General features: G+C 45.4%; 2 protein-coding genes across 2 annotated transcripts in view; one reads left to right on the top strand and one right to left on the bottom strand.

Moving 5' to 3' along the window:
* Window positions 1-24,842, top strand: part of NINJ2 (ninjurin 2) — an 80,020-nt gene that overhangs the window by 22,904 nt on the left and 32,274 nt on the right. The window lies entirely within an intron of this gene.
* Window positions 19,560-24,842, bottom strand: part of B4GALNT3 (beta-1,4-N-acetyl-galactosaminyltransferase 3) — a 140,820-nt gene continuing 135,537 nt past the window's right edge. The window contains exon 20 of the mRNA XM_040462943.1: window positions 19,560-19,860. Within this exon, the coding sequence (XP_040318877.1) occupies window positions 19,605-19,860 (256 nt within the window). The 3' untranslated portion in view covers window positions 19,560-19,604. The remainder of the gene's footprint in view (window positions 19,861-24,842) is intronic.

Here is a 24,842-nt window from a genome sequence, read left to right as displayed (position 1 = left end):
AAATCCCATGTTACTAGTTGTGTGACCTGTTTACTCGTTATGTGAACCTGGGCAAGTTCCTCAATAACACTATTTCCCTCACAGGATTATTGTGAGGATTACATGGGAAGTGTGTAGGATAGGGACTGGCATACATCGAATGTATGTTGGTCATTCTGCCTTCTGGACAGGAAGACGTCCACTGTGTGTGAACACTCACCGTAAATGTCGTTATGAGGAGACATAGAGGAAAGGAAAAACCTGCTCTGGGAGGGGAAGAGACTTCTCAGTGGGTTTCTCAGAGAATGTGTGACAAGGGAAAAAACCTGTACCCTGCTTTCCCTTGTGGAAGATGCCTTCAGCCTGAGGCCTGTCAGAGGCTCGGGGACCTGGGTCATTTCTCCACACAGAGCAGTTTATTAGCTAAGCCTGGGGATGGAAGAAAGCTGTGGAGGGATCATGCAGGCATCTGACACGCTCAACCTCGATCTTTGGACTGCAGCTCCCTTAGTGACTGGCCTGTCTCTGTAGACATCTTCGCGCCCTGAGTCCTCCTGTCTGGCACAGAGTGTGAAAGAGGCGCCGGGAGGGCAGACAGGACTTGGATTTTGGCCAGGGTCCCTCGAGCAGTGACGAGCTGCAGCCACCGGGCTCCAAGTCTGCCCTAGCAGATTCTGGCTCCACCTCAGGGCCTAGCCCCACACTCGGGGCCCAGGCTCTGGGCACACGGTGCCACTCTTAGCATGCATGTCATGCTAAGGGCCATGCCCTCCAAGTCTTCCCATGCCTCTCTTGAACCCCCGGCCCTTTCTAGGCTTTTATAATCAGAGTCATCTTTGCTCTGCTTTGTCCAGCCAAAGCCCACCCCATCTGTGAAGGTCCACTTCAATCTCACCTCCTCCATGAAGCCTTCCCTCACCTCCCAGCTCGCACCAGCAGTCTCACTGTCCTGTTTCCTCATTACCTATTCCATCCATTTGGAGAGTAGACATGTAGTTAATTATATTCCCCCCAAATGTTTGAGTGCAAGGCACTGGGGTGGGTATTGGGGGAATCTATAAAAGTAAAGGACAGGACCTTCTATCAAGAAGCTTGAGGGTGCCTGGGTGGCTCAGTTGGTTGAGCATCTGACTCTTGATTTCAGCTCAGGTCATGATCCCAGGGTCGTAAGATGGAGCCCTGCTTTGTGCTCTGCACTTGGCATGGAGCCTGCTTGGGATTCTCTCTCTCTCTCTCTCTCTCTCTCTCTCTCTTTCTCTCTTTCCCCCCGCCTTTCCCCCTCTGCCCCTCCCATATGCATGCCCTCTCTCTCTTAAAAATTTTTTTTTTAATTTAAAAAAATACCAAGAAGTTCAAACTCTAAGAGAATGGCCTGGAAAATCCCCTATTGCCATCTTGCTCTTCAGGTCTGGTATTATTATTTAACATAATAATAATAATAATAATAATAAACCATTTGGGGAATACTTGCTATATGCCAATACTGTGCCAAGAAGTTTACACAAACCATTTGAGCCTTAATAGTACTCCTATAAGGTAAATGCTATTGTTATTCCTACATTACAGACAAGGAAACCAAGATGCAGAAAGGTTAAGTAATTGCCCCATGTCAGCTGATAAGAAAGCCAGTATTTCAACCAGGCAGCCTGACTCCATTATTATACTCCTAACTACTGTGTCATATTTTTCCTGTGTTTTACCTTTTCTGCTCAGCTAGAGTGAGACTCTTCGAAGCCAGGCACCTGCCTCATCCTTCCTCACAGCCCTTGCAACACTTAGTGCATTGTTGCCTTTGTAGGTAGGCAGCATACGTGCCCAGGTAGTGAGTACTCAGTCAGGATTCAGGGATGCCTTGGTTAACAGGTCCTACTGCAGAGGGGAGAAGGGGTTGCTCAAGGTTTCTTACTTCTGGGCAAGAGAGCCAGGAAAAGAAAGGGGAGTCCAGGGTCCACATACTGTTATGTACTAACTCTTTGCTTGCACTGCCTCCAGGACTGGACCAAGGCTACCAAGGACGCATGCAGCTAGGTACTAGGAGGGCCTTTTTTTTTTTTTTTAAATGTTTATTTGTTTTTGAGAGAGAGAGGGAGAGAGACAGAGTGCGAGTCGGGGAGGGACAGAGAGACTGGGGAGACAAAGAATCTGAAGCAGGTCTCAGGCTCTGAGCTGTCAGCACAGAGCCCAATGCAGGGTTTAAATTCACAAGCCACGAGATCATGACCTGAGCTGAAGTCAGACACTTAACTGACTGAGCCACCCAGGCGCCCCTGGGAGAGCTTTTACAGTGTGGGTGTAGGCCCATTAGGAACAGGCCCAGAAGGTTAGTGCTTACCAAGACCAGGGAATCCCACCCATTGCCTAAAACTAAGAATGTCCTGCCTTGAGAACAGACTCTTCTCATCTTCCAACCTACAAGCCTTCAGCATACCTTAGGATTTCTTACCACATCTGCTGAGTTAGAGTAATCGTATGTCTAAGAGCAGGAGTGCTTGGAGCAAAAAAAATGTCCATCCCCATACAAGAGGACAGATTCTCTGAAGTTTTGTTTTGTTTTTAATATTTATCCATTTTTGAGAGACAGACCACAAGCATGGGAGGGGCAAAGAGAGAGGGAGACACAGAATCTGAAGCAGGCTCCAGGCTCCAGGCTCCCAGCTGTCAGTACAGAGCCCGATGCAGGGCTCAAACCCACGAACCGTGAAATCATGACCCGAGCCAAAGTCAGATGCTTAACTGAGCCACCCAGGCGCCCCTATCCTAGTACTTCTTTATGTACATGGAACATCTTTATGTTCCCCAGTATCCTTTATGTCCTAACCTAATTAGAGGTCCATAAATACTGGATAACTTAATATTTTAAATCAAAGGGTAAAATAATTAAGTGGAGGGATTTGAATGTGTAGAGCCTTGCCCTGCTGATCTTCCTTCAAAGTGCTCATACACTTATACAAGCTGTAAAGACATTTAGACAGCTATAGTCCTAGAACACTGAGATTGAATTGAATCCAGCAGGGTAAGACTATAGGGAACAATGGATCATTTGCATAGTACGTTGTAGAGGGAAAGGACAGGACACAGAGTTCAGGGTGGTGGGTAGAGGAAGGGCTGTAATAGCAATGAATTTCATTCTTTGAAATATTACCCAACATCCTGGTATTTGGGAAATTTACCTCCCTTGGTTGGTGCAAATTATGGTATCCTAGTCAAGCCTGCCAGCCTAGACTCTCACTGGTGGACCTGTTGCTTTTCCCCTGAGGCCCTCCAGACCTATTGCCCTCTCAGTCAACCCAGAGCAAGTGAGGGATGCAAACGAAGTCTAAGGATGGATGTTCTTGGGCCAACTGAGCTTGGACTCAAATTGGTTAAAAACCACTGGACTTTCGGAATCAGAATGGCATTTTACGTGGGTGGAAAAATCTTCCTTGATTTTGGCTTGTTCGTTTAGGGACTCACAGGACTGCACAGGCTGGGCAGGCTGCCTCAGCAGGAGGATGAGCCTTCAGACGAGGCAGGCGAGGTGTCTGCACACAGAATTTGAAGGTGGAAAGAGAGCCGCACGGGGGTGGGGAGTGGGGCAGGAGGAGAAGAAACTGGGAAATCCTTCCCAGAGTTGAGAGCAGCTTTCCCTTTCCAGGACTACAGATCTGCAGGTCCAGAGTTCCTAGGATAGAAACTTGTAAAATGGTAGTGTCAGGAGGGATTCTTGACTCTTAGGTGGTCTCTGTTCCTAAGCCCCTTTTGTGGTTCCATTCACTTTATCCCAGATCCCTAGGGAAGCTAGCGTTGAGATGAGGTCTACTTGTGTGATGTGCCTTAGAGCATGCAGCCCTTTTCTGAACCAGTCTTCCCAAATCCAAGAGAACCTGTAATAGCAGCTGGGAAAGGGAACATGGAGAGGTCCCATTAAAAGTCCTGTGAGACTCATAGAGCTTAGATCTATAGAAAACTAAGAGAAGGTAAAATTAAACTTATTGAAAGCCACCCACAGAAGAGCAGGATTTCCTAACCTGAAGTCTATAAATCCCCAAGGCGGTCTGTGGTGAATTCAGGGGGTAGTGAACCTGCTGAAATTGTGTGTAAAAATTAGATATGCTTGTGTAGGTGTGGCTACATTTTTTTTCTGGAATGAGGGTCCATAACCTTTATCAGATTCTTAAAGGGTCTGTGACCTCCTGAAGTTAAACAAAACAAAACAACGCATTTTTCTAGAGGATAAAGGTGGGAACTGGGTGTCAGGGGAATTTGGAGGACATTCCAACTCCTCCCACTTCCCATGTGCTGCAAACATATGTGCAGTGGGAAACAATGACAAATACAGGGAAGTGACAGGTCAGTTTTTTTAAAAAAGACCTTCGAACCGATAGAATTTGATAGAACCGACAGAATAAAATCTGAGGACTTCCCAGATTTTCTTATAAAGGTTGTCTTTCTCTTCTTAAGTGACACGACTTTCTTACCTATCCCTCTTTCTTCCCTTTTGTCTTCGCTGCCACAGGAGCACCTGTTCTAGTACGTGCTATTTGTTCCAGAAGGGGATTAAGGCTAGTAGGGGAGGTCTCATGTGTCAGGCTGGAAAGAAGAGCCACAGTCAGGAGAGGATCAGTGTGTCCATCTGATCCAGTAGGAGCCAAACTTCTCGACCTTGTACATCTTTAAAACCTCTAAAACACTTTTGGATTACTGCAAGTATTTGTAATTGTACTTTTCGTATCCATAAATGAAAAACTCCATGCTGATAAAAAGCAACCGTGTGGGGCGCCTGGTGGCTCAGTCGGTTGGGCGTCCAAGTTCGGCTCAGGTCATGATCTCGCAGTCTGTGAGTTCGAGCCCCGCGTCGGGCTCTGTGCTGACAGCTCAGAGCGTGGAGCCTGCTTCAGATTCTGTGTCTCCCTCTCTCTCTGACCTTCCCCCATTCATGCTCTGTCTCTCTCTGTCTCAAAAATGAATAAACGTTAAAAAAAATTTAAAAAGCAACCGTGTATTCACTAATCCTTTAAATACCCATTTTTAAAAATTACAGCAACATCCCTGTGTGTTTCAAAACCAGCTCCACACCTACGTGTGAGATCAATTATTTATTGTGTCTATATGCAATGGCTGTTGTGCCACTGATTCAAGGACCCTTTACTGTAACTGAGGACCTTCTCCTCTTCCCACAAAGTGGGAATCACTGTCTAATTTAAGCTCTCCACTCTATAGATGAGGAAACTGTGGTCTAGTAAAACCAATCTCCTAGCGAGGTGGTGTGGAGCCCATTCCAGAACCCAGGCCTCCCTACCATCTTCTGGCTTCTTTACAGGATGCCTGTGTAGCCATAGAATGCTCTTAGAGCATCTGATCTCCCACTGGCCTCCAGAACTGCCTCCCTTCAACAGCCACACTGCCACACCCTCCCCTCACTGAGAGGTCTCCAAAGGGTACTCAAGGGGAGAAAGGACTCTGGATCTTTGACAGGACAGTGTGCTGCCATCCAGCACCCTAGAAAGCTGCAGAATGGGCCAGAGGGGCCTTTTATACAGTTTGGTTTTAAATCAATAAATCAGATTTCCCCCCACTTACCTTTGGAAAACACTTTGTCCCTTTCATATGACCAGACCTGGGAAACAATCAGACGAGGGTGTGGGTTATGCGGCACCCAGCCTTGGTAACAAACTGGAACCCAATGGCTGCCGTGGGCTAAGGGTGCTGGCCTTGGGTTCAGCCCCACCTCATTTAGTCCTTACAAAACCCCTGTGAGTTAAGTAGTGTTATTCTCATCTTCATTTTACAGATGAGGAGACTGAAGCTTAGAGAGGTTAGTGGCAATGTCACGGAGTTATTAAAGGCTTCAGAGATGGGATTCGAAGCCAAGCCTGAATCCAGAGCCTGCAGTGACGACCATGATGCAATACTATGTTATGTGAGGCTGACTGGGCTCTGGATTCTTGGGTCCTCCTTGGGACTGAATTATTTTGTTATTCCTTTACTCAAGGAATCATTCTAAACCCAGCCATAGTTAAGCAGTAATGTGGAAGCCCTTCTCTTCCAAGAGACTGGAAACCTCTTTGCCAAATCTTTCAGGGACGCAGATGGACTCCACAAACAATACGCATCCCATGAGGGCAGAGACAGTTATTTTTTGCTATTTATTTATTTATTTATTTATTTATTTAGAGATAGAGACTGTGCGAGTAGGGGAGGGGCAGAGAGAGAGGGAGATGGAGAATTCAAGCACTGACAGTGTGGAGACCGATGTGGGGCTTGAATCCATGCAACTGTGAGATCATGACCTAAGCCAAAACCAAGTGTCTGAGGCTTAACCAACTGAGCCACCCAGGTGCCCCTATTCTTTGCAATTCCGATTCTAGTTCAGAGCTCATGTTCAGAGGAGGTTGTTCCTATGCTCATTCCCACGTCTGCCCCCGCTCTCCTCCAATCCTAAAATGCTCCCTCCCCAGTCCACTCAGCAGCAAAAGAATATATAGGCTTATGCAAAGGTTTCCCTACTCCAGGAAGTCCTTCAGAACCATATAAACCCACACTGATTTTTTCCTTTCTTCTGGATCATTTTCTCTCTGGCCTAAACACAGCTTCTGCCTTTTGTCTGTTTTGACTCATGTGAGAGCCTTACTCCCCCAGCAATTTTTTTGTAACGTTTATTTATTTTTGAGAGACAGAACATGAGCAAGAGAGAGAGAGGGAGGCACAGAGAGAGAGGGAGACACAGAATCCGAACCAGGCTCCAGGCTCCGAGCTGTCAGCACACGGGGCTTGAACTCACAAACTGGGAGATCATGACTTGAGCCGAAGTCGGACGCTTAACCAATTGAGCCACCCAGGCGCCCTGGCCCAGCAAGCTTCTTGAAAGCAGAGGCCAAATGTATTCTGTATCCCCTAGCCCATGCATCCAGCACACCGAAGACTGCTAAGTGGTACTTACAGGACTGAATTGAGAACAAGGTCCTCCCCCTTGGACCATTCATTCTAGCCAGTGCTCTCCTCCAAAGAAATTATTGGTCCCCCACCCCCAACCTAATTCCCTGAGGTTCATGATCTTGAAAGTGCTGGGATTTGTTTTTGCTGCCTCGTCAGAAAGAAGCCTGACCTTTCTGAGAATCTTTTGTCTGTGGGGCCCACATGGCTCTGCCTGGAAGTCTTGAGACCAATTTTTCTGCACCTGAGCAGGGCTCTCCTAGAGCTCTGAGATGCCATTCAAGGCTTTGGCAGCTTTCACTTTTAAAACCACCTGAGTCCAGACAGTGGGTTAAATGCAAGATTTGGAGAAAGGTGTGTGAGTTTTCTTCTCCACTCTTGTCTCTCACTCAAGGGTTCTTCTTAACCAAGTGTGTTTGTCTTTTGCTATTCCAGGAGGCCGAGAGCCTCTTTCTCTCTGCAGACTGAGACAGAATGTCTGGAGCTAGAGGCACTTCAGCTCCTCACCCAACACCACCATCTCCCTGGAGCCCAGTGCTCTGGTGTGGACCTTCACTGGGTCAACCAGGACTGCTCACTGAAGCCTGCTGGGAGTCTTGAGCAAGCTATACACTTCTCTGAACCTCAGTTTTTTCATCTGTAAAATGGAGGGGCTGGGCATTGATCACTAAATTCTTTCCTGCACTAATGTTAAAGAGTTCTAAAATAGCATGGGCTTCTCATCATTTTCACCACGTCTACCCCCACCTCACCACTGACTTCCCACAGAATTTTATCCACACTGTGGTCAGGGATGAACCTCGGCCTGTCCAGCTAGGAGATCCTATAGGTTAGGATAGTCTTATCGACAAAACAGGAGTGCTACCACCCTGGAAAACTGCAGAAGGGGGCAGAAGGGTCTTTTATGCAGTTTGACATTAAATCAATAAACCATATTTTCTCCTACTTTCCCTTGGAAATGCTTTATCCCTTTTGGAATACCAGGATCCTTTTTTTCACTGAATGACTTTAATAACAATAATAGTATCTGAAATTTGTTCCTGTTCTTTACAGTTTATGAAATGGTTTTACATCGACAATCTCATTTTTTTACGATTTTATTTTTAAGCAATCTTTACACCCAACGTAGGGCTTGAATTCCCAACCCCGAGATCGAGAGTTGCATGCTCCATGGACTGAGCCAGCCAGGAGCCCCCCTACAATCTCATTGTTAAATCCTCATAACAACCCCATGCAAAAGGCAGGGATTATTCTTCCCTTTTTGCAGACAACGTAAATGGAATGATTTGTGTAAATTATCCAACCAGAATGATAAAGCTGAGAATGAATGTACTGTGTCCTAAATAGAAACTGCAGGGACATAGAAGCCAGGAGCAAATGCTTATCTGTTTAAGGATGTTTACCTTACCGTGATAGGACTCAGTGTGAACATTTGAAGGAGCGCTCTCTGTAATGTATAAATTATATGCAAATAATATGTAAATCTGCCTCTGAAGTTTTTGAACTAAGAGCTTGCTTGGTGTTTTGCAAAAGAACACAACAGCACACATTCGGTTCCTTTCCACAAGCCAGAGCCGGAGAAAACAGAGCAGAGTGTGAGGGCAGAGGATATTGGGCTATTACCAGCCTGCTTTGTACTTTCTCCTGACAATTTTTGTGGGAACCAGAGCAGGTGGAGAAGGAGGTAGGGAAAGGAGAAAAGAGCTCCCTGTGGTTCGCCCCATTCCCTTCCCTTTTCACACCACTGCTCTTGCTCAGAGCCTCTTGAGACCCAAGCTTCCTTCACGAAGCCTTAGGGCCTCCCACTTGGGAACGGCAGCTATGAAAGACTCAGGCTGTAATCTCTCCCACACGTCCCAGGTCTCTGATTCATGTAGGTCATGCACTGCCATGGTCTGAGGCTCCTCATACAAAGTGGCGGAGTGTAATTCTTCATTCTAGAAAGAAAGACACTTGGCAAATGGTACCCAAGTCCAACTGTATAATCACCCTTCCACTGGGCAAAGGAAATCTAGCTAATCCTTGAGGAGGAGAAGGAAGAGGTTCATACCAACAGCATGGTCCTATCTGGATAGTTCAGTCAGGTGAACCTCAGGCACCACTTCTGTAACTTTATATACTGTCCCCTAGTCCCGGTCAGAAAATGCAGCTACTCTGAGGCAGAAAAGGCAGTGGGTTAGGCAGGAAAAGCCACTCATTTTTGGCTATTCAAGGAAGACTTACAGACCAGAATCCATACCAGACCATAGTCAACATGTTTCTTAGAAAAGGAAACCATTCTGTCTGTACTTACCAAAGCTGAGGCACTTTATAAATGTCTTTCTTTCTTTCTTTCTTTCTTTCTTTCTTTCTTTCTTCTTTATTTCTTTCTTTCTCCCTTTCTTTCTTTCTTTTGAGAGAGAGTGAGCAGGGGAGGGGCAGAGAGAGAGGGAGAGAGAGAGAATCCCAAGCAGTCTCTGTGCCATCAGCACAGAGCCTGACGCGGGGCTCAAACCCACAAACTGTGATATCATGACCTGAGCTGAAACCAGGAGTCAGATGCTTCACCAACTGAGCCACCCAGGTGTCCCAAAGCCAAGGCAGTTTAAACAAATTATCTCATTTGATCCTCACAATGTCTCTGTAGGAGAGAAACTATTCTGAACCTCATTCGGGGGGAAATAAAGGTCAAGGCCACACAGATAGCAGGTGGCCACACAGATAGCAGATTCACGGACAGGGAGGGTGACCCCAGAGACTGCACTCCTGACCAGAGCACAACACTGTCTTTATACGGGAGCCGGAGGTGGATGGGGGTACGTGAGACCTTTGAACGAGGTCTCGTGAGAAAGAGTGACCAGAGTCTCAGAGAAGTGAAGGCCCAGGCTTCAGGGTGACCAAGGCCTCTGGAGAACAGGTGACCCCAGATCAACTTGTGAAGGAGAAGCCTTTTCCTGGGAAGCTGGGCCCTGGCCCAGCTTCCCCACAGTCATTGCCTAACCTCTGTGGCTGAACAAAGAGGGCTGAGGTGAGGAAATCAGAACATCCTGGGGAACGAGTAGAGAACGGAAAACACGCTATTGCCACGGGGCCTGGGGCCCAGAGGCAAGGGCACCCTGTAAGCCTGGCTGAGGGCCCTGATGGGAGCCGCCTCCCTTGGCTATGTGAGCCTCCACTGGCAATAACCACCTCGGAGAGCTCAGGGAACCGTGAGAAAAAGCACAGGGGCCAGACTGGTCCTTTTATCCTAAGGAGCTTGACAGCTTCACAGATACCCCTTAATTACAAGCCCAGGAATACAGGTAAGTAAACTGTGCTTTGGCCAGGACACTTGCCTCATCAGCTATTGTGAAGACAGGTCTGGGAGGCAGAAAGAATGCTGGGGAGAAGGATACAGAGAGGTAGGCATTAGCAGGAGTGTTTCTCAACACAGGGCCAGGGCTTTAATTGTGAGGGAAGAAGCCTGCTCTGGGACACTGTGCCAGGGACACTGTGCTCTGACTGCTACGTGCTCTTCCCCAGTATCTTTCTGCTGAGGTCCTCTTAGTATGTACCAGCCTCCACTACAACAACCTTGCTTGTGTCAGGGCAGGGGACCCAGGACAACAACAGTGGGTGACTCCACTCTTTTTTTTTTTTTTTTAGGTTTATTTATCTATTTTGAGAGAGACAGAGACAGCGTGAGCAGAGAGAGAGGGGGAGAGAGAGAGAGAATCCCAAGCAAGCTCTGCACCATCAGCACACAGCCTGATGTGGGGCTCAAACTCGAGAAACCTTGAGATCACGATCTGAGCAGAAACTGAGAGTAGGTGCTTAACCAACTGAGCCATCCAGGTGCCCCTAGGCTTTCATTCCTCCACTCTTTTAATGAAATGCGGGCAATTTTAGCATCCTATGTGCCAGAGACTTGCAGCATTTATTTTGGAAGGTAAAGTAAGGGATTTGTAATCTTTTACTGGCATAACTAAGGACTCTAGCCCCAGAATCAGGTCACATAAGGGCTGATGTATGGAAGGGTGCTCCATTTTGGGCAAAGCTGAAAGGTATGAGAAATGAGATCACTATGCAGTTTCCTTATACCACTCAGAAGTCTGGCTTCTAATTTAGAAGTTGGTAGATAGCCCCATTTCATAGTCAAGAAATCCCTGTTCTTGGCATCTTGGCCTCCTTCCTATTGGGAGAGGGGGTGGGGTGGGTTTCTTGGTGACACCTGTAACACTGTCCTTGTCATTGCCCTGTCACTTTCTCCACTATAATGAAAAGAGCACCACACAGATGATTTTCTGGCATTCCATCCCTTGAACACTTTGTGCTTCTATCACCCAAGGATCCAGACATTTGTCCTCCCAAGATCAAGCCCCTGAGCCTACATACATTCTTTTTCTCCTTAATGCAATCAGTAACCGGCCAGCACAACGCTAAAAGTCTTGAGGTATAAACCATAGAGAGATTAGTAACTTGTAAGCACACAGGCTGATTACTCAGTGCATGTTGACACAGTTAATTCCAATAACCAGGTTATTACATTTCCTTTGTTTCCTTTCCTCTTCGCTTCCATTCCTGGTGAAGGCCAGTCTGCTCTTGCAATCTTTCTGTCTGTAAGACTTTGTCTTCAGTCTAGGCCAGGTAACCAATCAGAATAGCAGCGAGGTCCTGGTTTTCCACACTCAGAAATTTCCTTGAAACTGTCCTTCCTGGGAACCTCCTCTGCTCCCAGCAAATTCTTATTAGCTTTTCTAACCAACTGGCCATTAGTTCACTAAAAGTACTCCTTTCTGAAACCCTTCACAGTAGATAAAATCCCCTGTAATGTACATCCTATCTCCTGGGGACTATTCCTCACTTTTTACTTCCGTCCTTTCTTCCCACACACTTCCTCCATCAACACCACCTCTCTGTCAATCAACAGGATCTTCTTTTGCCTGTCAGTCGACCCTGAAATGGATACAGGAAGTCATGTGAGACACATTTCCTGTGCTCTGGGAGCAGGCAGCCATGAGGTGACAGTCTCTCACGTAGCCCTCTGTAATACCCCATGGTACATGCTGTACTAGAGGGATGAACCAAATGCTTTGGGAGAACTGAGAAAGAGGGATAAATTTAGACCATGGGGATGATCAAGGCTTCCCAGCTGAGTTGGGCTTTAAAGAGTAAGTAGAGGGGCACTTGGGTGGCTCAGTCAGTTAAGCCTCCGATTCTTGATAGCTCTGGTCATGATTTCACCGTTCATGGGTTCAAGCCCTGTGTCAGGCTCTGCGCTGAGAGAGTGGAACCTGCTTGGGATTCTCTGTCTCCCTCTCTCTCTGCCCCTCCCCTGCTCACTCTCTGTCTCTCTCAAAAATAAATAAAGATTTAAAAAATGTAAAAACGAGTAAGTAGAATTTCTCCAAGTAGAGAAAAGAATGGGAAGCAGTACATCTTTTGTATGGGCAGAGTCTGTCCTTTGAAAACATCATGCTTCTTTGGATAAGTATAAAATGTTCCCATTTATTCCTCTGGTCCCCGAAATCTGATGAAACTTCCTAGTGGGGCTTGCACTTCTCCTTTGAGAATCACTCATGTCTCAGAAGTGAGAGATAACTATAGACTATTGTTTCTATAACCCACAGTAAATTAGAGTAGGGTTCCCTACACACACCCTTTTATGCATTCACATAACTGCTCACCCTTGATTCTTCAGAGAGATCATGGAAGTGTGGAATCTTCCTGGAGTCCCTGCATGGCTTCTGTGGGTAGTGTCAGGGACGTGAGCTTGTGTGCTAAATGGAAGAGGTCAAGACCTTAGGCTTACGTCTTCCACAGCCTCCCCAAGCCTGGCAGCTTCCTTGTCTTTACATGACAGCTGTTTGTTTTTCATTGGGTGCTGACAATGCATGCAACCCAGCATGTGAAGACATAGTCCTGCCCTCAGGCCTCTGGGAACCTGAGCTATATACTCAGCTCTGGGTGCAAACACAGCTTGAAAAGCAGGCAGGCTGAGCTCTAAGGTGTGAGGCCTTTGTTTCCTTCTCTGAGGGAAAAATGAGCTAGCTAGATGAATTCTCTGAAGAAGATAGCAAGCAGGAGTAACCAAGACCTCCTTTGTTGAGAATAGGAGGGAGGTTGGAATCATGTCAGTGCCCAGGCACTGAAGAATGCCTGGGGATGAAGGAGGGAAACTCAGCCTGAGGCAAGTGGATAACAGATGGAGGCCAAAAATGAGGGAGGACAGGCCCTAGAGGGAAGTGAGAGAGCACACTGTGAGAGCAGTACCACCTGCAGAGCCTCCCACGGCCCCCCATGGGCCTCACCTGGCACACCGCCCCTCCCCGACTGGGTCCTGGGGCTCACAGCCAGCACCGACTGACCGAAATCAAGCCTTGCTGAGCAGGTGCCCATGGAGAAAGCTGGAAAGTTACGGCCAAAAGGATAGAAAAAGATGGAACTTCAGGAGGCAGTATGATATCGCGTAAAAGACAGGGTTTCAAGCCAGATCAGCCAAGCTTCCTTTCCCATTACCATTCCTACTAGCTGTGTGTCATGGGCAAGTTGACTGTTCTTTCTCAACCTCACTCTCCTCTCCTGGAAAATGGGTTCTTGTAGGGTTTAAATGAAATAACAGCTGGAAAGTGCCACCTCGTACACGGTAGAGGTATACTCGTTACTCCTTTCATGGAAGAAAAGTGGTTTATTCCTTAAAATCCACAATGAGATTCAGAATTAGAATGAATGACCCAGAAAAAAGGAGAAAAGGATGATTTCGCATTTTTCCTCTTAGGAGCCACAGAAACAACAGGTTTGACATAGGTGTCCTGAGGAGTTTGGTCATCAGCAGGTGGGAGCTATTCCTGGTGTGTCAGAGCACCCCCCAAATCACACCAGCCTGATGGCCTGGGAAGTGGCCACACTTTGCTTGATGGTTTTGGCCCCTTTTGCCCCTAATTCTGTGATTCCATGAGGCCTACATAGCATCCCTTGGAAAATCCATGGATTGACCTGCTAGCCAGTCAACCAGTCAATCAGTCCATCCATCCATTTACTTCACCTTAGATTGTTCTATTGTAATGATGAAAGGATCCAGTGTGCCAGGGGGTGGGCCCAGATGCATGGGCCCCCTGGCTTGCAAGGATACGCAGGTCTTTACGAGATTCAGAAGACACTTAGATACTTTTGGCTAGAGGTAACAGAAATCAGCCTAAAGTATCTAAGACCAAAAGGGAGAATTTATTATAAGATGCCAGGGACTCTTCTAGGAACCATGGGAAGAATAATCAGGGAGGCCCTACAAAGGCCTGGAATCAGAAACCAGGAAACCAATATCAATCCAGGCAGCTCTGCCTCTCCAGAGATGACTGGCCTTTCATTTCTTTTTCTCCCTGTGTATCTTGGTTCATGTAATCATTGGTGGTTGGATAGCAATAGTGAATCTCATTTGCAGATTTATGGGAGAGAGAATCTGATTGGCCCTGCTTGGATGGGATACCTACCCCTGGTCCACTCAGCCACAGCCAGATGAGCCACACATTCATAGACCACCATGATAATCTCTCATAAATAAAACTCGCTAGGCTACTCCTAAGTAAATAGAGTTGGGGAATCTCAGCACCCAACAGGGGTTGCACCCCAACGGGGGTTGTGTTAGTTAAAATACAAGTTTGGTAGCTCTGTCAAGACCCAAAGTAATAAGGGCTTAGACAAGAAGGAAGTTTATTTCTGTCCTTTGGGTAACAGTCTGAGTGCATACAGTACAGGCATACTATGGTGGCTCCTCAATATTAGAGGCCCAGGCCCCTCTAGCTTGTTACTATACTCTTAGAATATTTGTCCAATGCACATGGTTAAAGATGGCTCACTGCAGCGTCCACAGTCCAACTAGGGAAAAAGAGAATAGGGAAGGCATGGGCCTTCCTTTTAAGTGCATTATTATTCCTTCTAACTTCTTATTATCCAGAACTTGATCATGTGGACATACTGTAAGAGAGACTGAGAAATATTGACTTTAGTTAGGTGGTCATGTACCCAGTCAAAAATCCTACCACTCTGGGGGTGCCTGGGTGGCTCAGTCAGTTAAGCATCCAATTCTTGATTTTGGCCCAGATCATGATCTCACGGTTCATGGAATCGAGCCCCACATGGGGCTCTGTGCTGAGAGCACAGAGCCTACTTGGGATTCTCTCTCTCCCTCTCTCTCTCTGCCCCTCCCCTGCCCTCTCTCTCTTTTTCTCTCTGTCTCTGTCTCTCTCTCTGTCTCTTTCTCTCTCTCTCTCTCTCTCTCTCACACACACACACACACACTCTCTATAAATAAACAAACAAACATTTAAAAAAACAACAACCCTACCACTCTAGGGTGCCTGGGTGGCTCAGTTGATTAAGGGACCAACTTGGCTCAGATCACGATTTCATGGTTCATGACTTCAAGCCCCACATTGGGCTCTGTGCTGACAGCTCAGAGCCTGGAGCCTGCTTTGGATTCTGTGTCTCCCTCTCTCTCTGCCCCTCCCCAGTGTGTGCTGTCTCTCTTTCTGTCTCTCAAAAGTAAACAAACATTAAAAAAATAAAACAAAAAAAATCCTACCACTCTGTAAGAAGGTCAAATAGCTATTGGGGGATGACCTCCTATAGCAGTCAATAGGGACATTGGTTCCTGGAAGCTCACAGAAGTTTTCATCTCTCTGACTCTAGCCTTGGGAAGAGGTTATTGTTAAAGAAATGATATGGCAAGCGTGGAAACATGGATGTGGAAATGCTAAGGAAGATGCGACCAGAACAAGTTTAGCCTAAGTAATGTCTAAAGTTCTCTACGCTCTTACACCACTTCGAGAAAGCATGGGGATGATGTGCCTCTTCCCCTATCCTAACTTAGGGGATAGAAAAGGAAGTTCTTGGGACAGATTGCAGAAGTGAATTGTATAACACAGAGTTCTTTAAAGAATACACATCTTCAGAGCTGCGGTTCTCCTGGGCATAACTCAACTCTGCTAAACAAGAGGGAGTTGAAATCATTTCCTTTAGGCACTAGACCCACATATTATGTTCCTGCCTAGCAACCTCATCCTGCAGCTGTGCTGGGTGGAGTAGTTCAGAGCAGCTAATCCACCAAGAAAGCTGTGTTGGGCACCTACTGTTTGAAAGGCACCGTTCTGGTTGCTGTAGAAGAGCCCATGGCAGTAGAGAATGTGTCTAACAGAAGGTTGTGCTCACTGACCCCTTCCTTTCAGCCACCAGACTGACCTTATCTCTAGCTGAGGACTTCCTGTGCACCCGTAATTACTTGACGGGGCAAGAGGCTTCAGTTCCAAGTCAGCGGATAGGATAATGAGTCACGATGCATATGGTAGCTGTGGCTTTGCTGACTGTGCATTCACCCTCTCAGCACTGCACTTTGGTCTCCAGAAGAGAAAGAAGGGCTGCCAGAGGGGGCTGATTTTTAGCTGCTCAACAGTATTGATCTTGCGTTTTTCAAGGATCCAGCACTGAGTGTGTGTGTGTGTGTGTGTGTGTGTGTGTGTGTGTGTATACACTTGTCAGGACGGGGAAGGCAGGAGGGAGGTGCAAAAATGACTGTGGGAAGTTAGGAACTCAAAGTGGTCTTTGTAGCTTTTAGTCACAGTGATGTCAAGATGGAGTGGGAGGGTTGGAAGCAGAAAGAGCCCCGAGCTAAGAATCAACCTAGGGTCACATTCTGTCTACAACTGAACTGAGTGTTTAAATATGACTTTCCCCATTTTAATTTTTTTTTTAATTTTATTTATTTATCTGGAGAGAGAGAGAGCATGCACATGTAAGCAGGGGAGGGGCAGAGAGAGGGAGAGAGAGAATCCCAAGCAGGTTCTACGCTGTCAGTGCAGAGCCCCACGTGGGCCTCGATCCCATGAACCAAGAGATCATGACCTGAACTGAGATCAAGAGTTGGATGTTTAACCCACTGAGCCACCCAGGTGCCCCTCCACCATTTTAAAAACAGGGGTAATGGCCTTGCTCAACTCCAAAGGATTTATTAAATGAAAGAGAATTGGACCGTGAGCCTTGCAAAGGCCAGGTCTCTACTTCATTTGTCTCTGTGCCTTTCAGCGTCTGGCATAGCGCTTTGTGCGCATAGTAACTCTTCAGTGAATATTGTCTAGACCGAGTCACTGAAACCACCTGTTCCACCTTACATGTAAGGAAACGCAGTGAGGGACAGTGATGGAAAGAGCAAACACGGAAGGCGCCAGTTACGTCTTGTGTTGTACATTCAATCAACCAAAGTATCCTTCTTGTGAAGTGGCAGCACTGGGAGTAGAATCCAGATCTTTGAACTCTGACACCTCTGCTCTTGCCCCCTACCATATTGCCTCTGAGTTATTTGGCTAAAATCAGAGAGCTTGTTTACGGCTGAGATGGGATTCCTTTGCAGGAGAGCTATTACAGACCCCCTCTGCCTGGAGTTTAAATATAATGAATGGTTAAAAAACAGGGTCTCTGGAGCCAGGATGCCTGGGTTTGAATCCCAATTCTGCCATTGACTATGTGATCTCATTTAATCTCTCTCTCTTTTTTTTTTTTAATGTCTTATTTATTTTTGGGACAGAGAGAGACAGAGCATGAACGGGGGAGGGGCAGAGAGAGAGGGAGACACAGAATCGGAAACAGGCTCCAGGCTCTGAGCCATCAGCCCAGAGCCCGACGCGGGGCTCGAACTCACGGACCGGACCGCGAGATCGTGACCTGGCTGAAGTCGGACGCTTAACCGACTGCGCCACCCAGGCGCCCCTCATTTAATCTCTTCATCCCTTAGCTTTCTCATCTGTACAAAGGGGACTGAAATTGCATTTCACCTCCCAAGGTTGTTGTGAGGATTAAATGAGTTAAAATATGTAAGGAAGGGTGCCTGGGTGGCTCAGTCAGTTAAGCGGTTGACTCTTCGTTTCTGCTCAGATAAAGCCCCACTTCGGGCTGGGATCTGTGCTGAGTGTGGAGCCTGCACACAGGCTCCTGTGAGAGGAGGGGAGAGGAGGGGAGAGAGGATTCTCTCTCTCCCTTTCTCTTTGTCCCTCCCCTGCTCGTGCATGCTCGCTCTCTCTCTCTCTCTCACAAAATAAATAAGTAGACTTAAAAAAAAATACATGAAGAGCTTAGAAAAGTGCCTGGCACATAATAAGTACATTATTGTTTACTGCTCTTCTCAAGTAAGTTAGGCTTTTACTGCTATGGTGGTGGCTACAATCAGCCTTCACAAAGACAGCCATTTGATGATGGTGGAGTTTTTTTCTTCCTGAATAGGTAAGATTCCCATAGATGTTTTAAAGGACTGGAGACTCTACTGTATAAGTTCTTTGAGGGCTGAGGTGCTTCTCTGGTAAAGACTCTCCAGGGCTGAGTTCAGTGCCATACAATTGGTGGGCAATTGGAAAGCAATGACCAATAACTCCTGGGGCAGTCTGAGCCTGGGATAATTATCTCCTATGCACAGCACATTGACAGCTGAGATGGGACACTGGCTTTCTACAAACACATCTCCTTCCCTTAAAATCTTCCAAAGCCCAGCCTTTATTCAGATTTGCTCAGCATTAGAAAGTCACTGGAACCCCCAGCACAAAGACGGTGGCTGAATGCCAAAGGACCAGAGCCAGGAAAACCGTGTGAGAGGCAATCTCGCTTCTGCCAAGAATGGGATGCGATTTCCTACCCCTACCCCCGCAGTGGGCCCCCAACCTCCTGTCCTTCCCATTCCCCATCCACCCCCAGTCCTATGGGCCATGGATTTCTGCCTGAAAAAGCAATTCAGCGCTGTACACTGGGGATATTTCCTTCTGACCTACTTCAGGCAGAACACTTGCCCTGCTGAGAAAGGGCAGCGGCCGCTCAGCATTGGGGAGCCCCCCCCCTCCCCGCCCCTCCCCGCCGCGGCCTCCAGATGCTGAGTCGTCTGTCACTCACTCACAGCCAACGGCCACACCTGAGAAGGAGCTTTTCTTCATGGTTTCCCCACATCGACACCTGGACTGACTAACCTGACAGGTTCCTGGGGTAGAGTTGAAACCTGTTTCCTAGTATAAATGTGCTTTGCCTTTTCTGTTATGTGCCTGTTTTTGTAATTTGGTTCAGAACCACCATTTACCATGGACCCGGGAACTCAGATTGCCATTTTCTTTTTTTTTTTTTTTTAATTTTTTTTTTCAACGTTTATTTATTTTTTTTGGGACAGAGAGAGACAGAGCATGAACGGGGGAGGGGCAGAGAGAGAGGGAGACACAGAATCGGAAACAGGCTCCAGGCTCTGAGCCATCAGCCCAGAGCCCGACGTGGGGCTCGAACTCACGGAGCGCGAGATCGTGACCTGGCTGAAGTCGGACGCTTAACCGACTGCGCCACCGAGGCGCCCCTCAGATTGCCATTTTCAAGTGTTCCTAGTTCCTCCTTCTTCCTCTTCTCCTTCTCCCTCTTCTTCATAATCAGTACCTTCCAGAGTACCTACTATACATATTCCCTTTAATATACCCAGTACTCAACTTTGTGAGGTAGATCTACAAGGACAGTGCTTCTCAGACTTTAATGTGCATAGGGAATCCTGTTCAAAGGCGATTCTGTCGAGTAGGTCTGGGAGATACCTGAGATTCTGCATTTCTCACAAGCTCCCATGCGATATTGATGCTGCTGGTTCTAATTCCTTGAGTGGCAAAGATATCAGGAAGAGTCTTTTGGTTGCAAGTGACTGAAATCCAATGTGAACTAGTTAAGCAAGAGGAATTTATTACAAGGATATTGGTGTCTCACAAAGCCGAGTACAGGATTAAAAACGCACCCCCAAGAGGAGTGGGAGCCAAAGAGGATCCTCTTGGGTTCTTGACTCTTCTTTCTTCTTGCATGCATTTCATTGCTCCATTCTTCCTCCACCCTTCCTTCCTTCCTTTCTCCTCCATTCTGGTTAGGACCAAGGTAACTCTACCCATAGTCCTGTGGATTCCATGTCCTCTGCTTCCTTGATTTACTGCTTTGGTATGGTGGAGCATATCTTCCAGTAACTTCCTATGAAAGTGAGCAACAGAAATAAAATTTTACTTACTAACATAACTGAGGGGAGCCTGGTTGGCTCAGTCGGCTCAGCGTCCAACTTCAGCTCAGGTCATGATCTCAGGGTTCGTGACTTTGAGCCCCGCGTCGGACTCTGTGCTGACAGCTCAGAGCCTGGAGCCTGCTTCAGATTCTGTGTCTCCCTCTCTCTCTCTGCCGCTCCCCGCCCCTCACTTTCTCCTTCTCTCTCAAAAACAAACTTTTTAAAAAATTAGAAAAAAAACCCTGAAAGTGTCTCTATACTCAATAGTATAAAGTATAGAATTCTAGCTTCCAGAGTAGCTGTTATAATATCCAATACCATTTCAATTTTCGATCCTTTGTATCTCATTCTGAAAGTTAAAAATTTTTGTTTATTAAAAATAGATTTTTGTTCATTTATTTTTGAGAGAGAGAGAGAGAGAGAGAGATGGAGTGCAAGTGGGGGAAGGGCAGAGAGAGAGGGACACACAGAATCTGAAGCAGGATCTGAGCTGACTAGCCGGAGGCAGGGCTCGAACCCACAAGCCATGAGATCATGACCTGAGCTGAAGTCGGATGCTTAACTGACTGAGCCACCCAGAAGTCCCTCATTCTGAAAGGTTTTAGATTCTTCTCTCTGACCCCTAGCATTCTGAAAGTTCACAATGATGTGCCTTGGGATGGTTCTTTCCTCATTCATTATACTGGGCACTTAATGAGTCTTTTTGACCTGGAAACTTACATCCTTCTGTTGTAGAAAAAAAAAAATTCTTCTGGTTATTCACTTATTTCTTCCCCTCTGTTTTTTTGTTCAGTCCATCTGGAGCTCCTGTTATTAGGATGTTGGATCTTCTGACCTGATCTCTTGATCTTCTTACCTTCTGTATCTAATTTTCCATCTCTTTATCTCTTTGCTTTACTTTCTGTAAAATTTTATAAACTACTTTTTCTAACTTTGCTAGTTGAATTTTAAATATTTCTATTTTTAATTTCTCAGAGTTCTCTTTTGCTGTTCTCTGAATATTCCTTTTTCTAATAGGCTACTATTCTTATTTCATGGGTGTAGTAGCCTCTCTTCTGTCTCCAGGAACATTATTCTTGTCCTTTTTTGAACTTTTCTTCTCTCTACATTCTTTTCTCTTTTCTTTCTCTTTTCTTATTTCTTTATTTTGGTCTCTGTCTTTCATGTAGACTTTCTGTTTCTATTAAAGAGTGAGGCAGGGGCGCCTGGATGGCTCAGTCAGTTGACCCTTGATTTCAAGTCAGGTCATGTTCCTGGGGTCATGGAAGTGAGCCCTGTGTCAGGCTCCACACTGAGCATGGAGACTGCTTGAGATTCTCTCTCTCTTCCTCTGCCTCTCTCCCCTGCTCATGCTCTCACTCTAAAAAAAAAAAAAAAACAAAAAAACAAAAAAAACAAAACAAAACAAAACAAAAAACACTTTAAAGAGGGAGGCATTAAACAGTTTACCGGAAGAGGAATTAAGAAGAAACTAATGAGGGGCGCCTGGGTGGCGCAGTCGGTTAAGCGTCCGACTTCAGCCAGGTCACGATCTCGCGCTCCGTGAGTTCGAGCCCCGCGTCGGGCTCTGGGCTGATGGCTCAGAGCCTGGAGCCTGTTTCCGATTCTGTGTCTCCCTCTCTCTCTGCCCCTCTCCCGTTCATGCTCTGTCTCTCTCTGTCCCAAAAATAAATAAACGTTGAAAAAAAAAATTAAAAAAAAAAAAGAAGAAGAAGAAACTAATGAAGCCCTCTTCATTGTACCTTTTGAGTCTTTTAAATTCTGAGCCACATTAGTATAAAGCCTATTCAAAAAAAAAAAACACAAAACAAACCTTTTAGAATTTATTTTAAGCTTTATGTGCACAGGAATGGCTTGTCCATTGAGGAATTTTACTGTAGAGATATTGAGATAAGGTGTCAAGCAGCTTTTTCTCTGAGGGGACTTCTAAATGTCAGTGTTTAAAAGTCTCTCTGGGCCATTAAGTCTTTTCTGATAAGAATCTTCGAGACTTCTGTCTGAGGATAGGTGTTGGGGGAGGGTATAAGCCTAACTGCCAATTTTGTTGAATGAGTGTTGGAGGAAGGCCGGATATTCCACTGTTGAGAATGTAGCTTTTTAAACAGGTACCTCAACCCTCTCCTAACTATACATACAACTGAGTCTGTCAGCCTCTGGAGTAAGCTTCTCAAGCTGTCTGTGGTGAAGGACCAGTTTTTAAATTTCTTATCTGTCAGGGACCCACATGTAGTTCTAACGCACATGGCTAGTACATATCTCTTACCACACATGACTCACAATAGGAGTTCAAACATCCAAACTGGTCTACATCCTGTTCAGAAAGAAGAATCCACTGAGAACACACTTGAAGGTTGAGGCAATTTCAAATTTCTATAAAAATTCTAAACACTCTTACTTTCTGTACTTATCATATTAGGGCCAGTAACAAAGTTTATGGGCCTAAACCAGTTCATGAACCAAATTTAACAGCACTGCTCTAGAAAAAAACAGTCTAATCTCTTGCCTTGAGGAGGAGCTGTCACTAGGCTTTGAGAAGGTGTTGGGGAAAATCTGGAGGGCTGGACTGCTCTGCAAATAGACTTTCAGCTCATTCCCCATCTCAGCTCTGCCCTTCATTCCCACATTCCTTGGTACCCTGGGTTTCCAAACCCAGTGCTTTCCTGAATTGCTCATGTCCCATGATTGGTTCCGTTCTGCAGGCATCAGGCCACAGCTTCTACTACTTGGCCAAATCATTTACCCCTCCTTATTCTACTTTCTTCTCCCATTCTCTTTGTCCTTGCAGTTTATACTTTAAAAAATCCCTTTCAAAATCCTGACTTCTTCACAGAATTGATTCAAAAAGTATGGAATTTCAAGGCACCCAGAATAGCCAAAACAATCTTGAAAAAGAACAAGTTTAGAGGGCTTATATATCCCAATTTTAAAACTTACTGCCAAGCTACAGTAACATGTTATCAAGTGTGATTTTGGCATAAGGACAGACATACAGATCAATGAAATAGAATTGAGAGTCCATAAATAAACCTTCTGATGTGTGATCAATTGATCTTTGGTAAGAATGCCAAGACAATTCAGTGGGGGAAAGAATAGTCATTTCAGCAGGTGGTGCCAAGACATGTGGAGATCCACACACAAAGAATGAAGTTAAACCCCTACCTCACATCACACACACAAATTAACACAAAATGGATCATAGACCTACACGTAAGAGCTAAAAATTTTACACTTTAGAAGAAAATATAAGAGTGAATCTTCATGAGGCAAAGACTTCTTATATATAACATCAAAAGCACAAGTAACAAAGGAAAAAATAAATTGGACTCATGAAAATTAAAAACTTTTGTGTTCCAAATGACACCATCAAGAAAATGCAAAGAAAACCTACATAAGAGAGAAAATATTTTCAAATCATATATCTGATAAGGGACTTATATCCAGAATATACAATGAACTTTTACAATCTATAGTAATAAGGCAAATAATCCAATTTTGAAATGGGCAAAGGACCTAAATAACATTTTTCCAAAGAAGATTTACAAATGGCCAATAAGCACATGAAAAGATTTTCAACATCATTAGCCATCAGGGAAATGCAATTTCAAAACTACAATGAGATACCACTTGATACTCTCTAGGAGGCTATTATCACAAAGACAGATGATAACAAATGTTACTAAGGATGTAGAGAAATTGGAACCTCACGTTGTACTGATGGGAATGTAAAATGGTGCAGCCACTTTGGAAAACAGTTTGCAGTTCCTCAAGAAGTTAAATGTAGGGGAGCCTGGGTGACCCAGTTGATTGGTGATGGACTCTTAATTTTGGCTCAGGTTGTGATCTTGAGGTAAAGGGATTGAACCCTACATGGGACTTTGCAACTGGACATGGAGCCTGCTTGAGATTCTCTCTGTCTCAATCTCTCTCTCTCCACCTCCCTCTCCTGCTCGCATTACCTCTCTATCTCAAAAATAAAAAACAAAAATTCTTAATAATTAAAAAAAAAGTTAAACATAGACCACATGATCCAGCAATTCCACTCTTAGGTGTATATATTCACATAATGAGTGAATGTTCAAAAGCAACATCATTCATCATAGCCAAAAAGCAAAAACAATTCAAATGGTCATCTGTTGAAGATGGATAAATAAAATGTGGTATATCCATACAATGGAATTTTATTTAATGATAAAAATAAATGAAGTACTGATACATGCTACAACATGAATGAATTTTGAAAACGTTATGCTTAGCAAAAGTCACAACGTCACAAAGTCACAAATGCTTCCATTTACATAAAATGTCAAGAATAAGGAAATCTACACAGAGAGAAAATAGATCAGTGGTTGCCTAGGATGGAGTCCAGGGGATAGGGAGGAAATGGGGAAGGAGGTTTTTTTCAGGGTGATAAAACTATTCTAAAATTGATTGTGATGGGACACCTGGGTGGCTCAGTTGGTTAAGCCTATGAGTCTTGATTTCAGCTCAGGTCACGATCCCATGGTCCGTGAGATCTCATGGTTCATGAGATCAAGCCCTGCATTGGGCTCTGCGCTGACAGTGCAGAGCCTGCTTTGGATTCTCTCTCTCCCTCTCTCTCTCTGCCCCTCCCCTGCTTGCATGCACGCATGTGCTCTCTCTGTCTCAAAACAAATAAATAAACATTAAAAAAATAAAATAAAATTGATTATGGTGATGGCTGCACAATTCTGTGAATATACTAAAAGCCTCTGAATTAGACGCTTTAGATAGGGGAATTGTATGGTATGTGAGTTATTTCTCAATAAAGCTGTTATAAAGGAATTTCTGGGATCAACCCACCTGGTCTAACTGCAAGTCCCAGTGCCACCACTCTTGAATGTGGAGGGTCTTCAGCTTATCTTATGCACAGTGCTCCTCAATTATTAACACATGAGCTCAAATCTGAGGTGACACATTTGTTCTCAAACTAATG

Source organism: Herpailurus yagouaroundi, unplaced genomic scaffold, assembly GCF_014898765.1.
Source record: "Herpailurus yagouaroundi ecotype Mexico unplaced genomic scaffold, PumYag 355, whole genome shotgun sequence".
Taxonomy (NCBI): Eukaryota; Metazoa; Chordata; class Mammalia; order Carnivora; family Felidae; genus Herpailurus; species Herpailurus yagouaroundi.
This window is presented reverse-complemented; position numbering and strand designations above follow the sequence as displayed.